Genomic DNA, 2,005 nt, shown 5'->3' on the forward strand with positions numbered 1-2,005 from the left:
GGGCCGTTCGACGTGCACCTCTCGGCGAACGGGACATCTCTTCTGGTCGTGTCGTTGCCAGCGTTCTCGCTTGCACATGGCGCCTCGTCCGTGCAGTCGCACATCTTCTTCTCGGTCCAAGCGTCGCCGGCGGATCTCCAGCGCTTTCTGTTTCAGTCGCCGACGCCGGCGCTGACCGTGTCGGGGTCGATCCCGATCCACATTTCGTGCCTCCTCGTGCCCTTTACCGTCCACGTGGATGTCCACGACCTCTTGCCGTCGTCGGCGTCGGTCCATCGGTCTGGCATGTGGGCCTTTCCTCGGCGGCAACGACGACGATCCGCATCCAATGAGTTTGATATCGCCAAGCACATTGACCAAATGGTGCATGCGATCCTTCACACGATCGGACTCTCGCGCGGCCACATCGACGAAGACGACCATGGCATCTACGTCTTCTCCGACGTCACGTTCGAGTACGCGTCGCAGGTGCAGTGGACGGTGCCCGACCTCAGCTTTGAGCTCACGCATCCCAGCACGAACGAAACCTTGCTGCGCGTCGGGTTCTATGGGTTCACGCTGGGTGGTGGCACGACACACATTGCAACGTACACGTACCTCGGGCACACCGACACGGCGCCGCTCGAGGCCGTGCTGCAGTCATACCTCGGTGGGTCGAACGTCTCGCTGGCCATTGTCGGCGGCCACCCGCAGTCGCACTGCCTCGCGCAGCAGCTCTTCAACCGCATGTCGTTTCCGATCGAGATTCCTGGCACGATTGACGGCCAGCCCGCTTTTTTACGCAAGTACGAGCTCAACCCGACGCTCAAGAAACTCGACTCGGAGACGCACACGTGCGAGCTCCGCCTCGATGTCGACCTCCAGATCCACAACCCACTCCCGATCGAGCTCGATCTGGTGCACTTGCAGTTTGACATTTTGTACCACAACACGTCGGCGCCAAAGCTGCCGTGGAAAGATCTCGCCACCGCGATCGACAACACAGCGGTCGCGTGGCCGGCCCAGGGCGTCAACAACGTCTCGTTCCCGATCCTCGTTACGTCGTTTGAGGTCTGCGAAGACCTCATCGTGCTCTACCTCAGCGACCAGCTCGCCTTTTCGCTCCACCACGGCAACCTCTCGATCGCACTTGGCGGCGGCAGTGCGTTTGACATTCCGTTCACCGTTGATGACATTCGAGTCCATCCACCCTCCGATGTCCTCGAGAGCACAGACATAGGAGCTGCGTACGTTTAAGTCAACAGAGTAGGATCCAGTAGTCCTGGACATCACTTGGTGGTTCGTGATGCACGCTAGTTGAGAGCTGGATGGATCTAAGAGCCTCATGCCCCCATCCTCGTCAGATAGCATCCTATCAATGAGCCAGATTGTGTGTCCAGCCACCTCCTTCGCTCTGCGAGCCGTGGATGACCCAAATTTCCCACCGACATGAACGACCAGATTTCACCATCTCTCTTCCAGACGCCAGACTGCGACTCTGGTTCCGCGCGGCGAGTGCTTCGTCCAGTTACAGAGTCGATGGCAAGATTGTCTGTATTCATTGTGCTGATGGTAGTAGAGTGAAGTGGTGTAGTAGTGTGTAGTATATCCACACTTAGTTGACTTGAACCATCTGAAGGACGCGGACGAGGATGGCCACCGAGAGACCAAAGATGACGACCCACATGAGCCCGATGCTCACCATATTCTTTCGGCGAAGGCTTGCGAGATGCACACCGGCCTCTTGCGCATCGGCGCGAGTCTCCTTGACGTTCTCTTGCGCCCGCTCGAGCTGCTCGCGCTGCATCATGAGGTTGTTGTCGATGTTGATCCCGACCGCTTGCGTCTCGCCAATGATGTTTTTGGCTTCGTTTAAATACCCGCCCGTGCGGTCCAGACGCTCTTGGTGGGCGTGCGGGTTGCCGCCGCCAGCCGCGGGCGCTGGCTGTCGCGCGGCAGCGTTTCCGAGCAAAAGCGCTTTCACGAGGTTGTTGTTAAGCTCTCAACGGTCCGAGTTGCAGCTGCG

The 2,005-nt window shown here is 58.9% G+C and overlaps 1 protein-coding gene across 1 annotated transcript; it reads left to right on the top strand.

The window, feature by feature from the left end:
• Nucleotides 1-333: 333 nt before the first annotated feature.
• Nucleotides 334-1,164, top strand: SPRG_18751 (hypothetical protein; the record flags this gene model as incomplete). The annotated part of the gene is made up of 1 exon (XM_012358193.1): nucleotides 334-1,164. A coding segment is annotated over one exon (831 nt), but the record flags the coding sequence as incomplete, so codon positions are not given.
• Between the last annotated feature and the right edge of the window lie 841 nt (nucleotides 1,165-2,005).

Source organism: Saprolegnia parasitica (assembly GCF_000151545.1).
Source record: "Saprolegnia parasitica CBS 223.65 unplaced genomic scaffold supercont2.1434, whole genome shotgun sequence".
In the NCBI taxonomy this organism is placed as follows: Eukaryota; Oomycota; class Saprolegniomycetes; order Saprolegniales; family Saprolegniaceae; genus Saprolegnia; species Saprolegnia parasitica.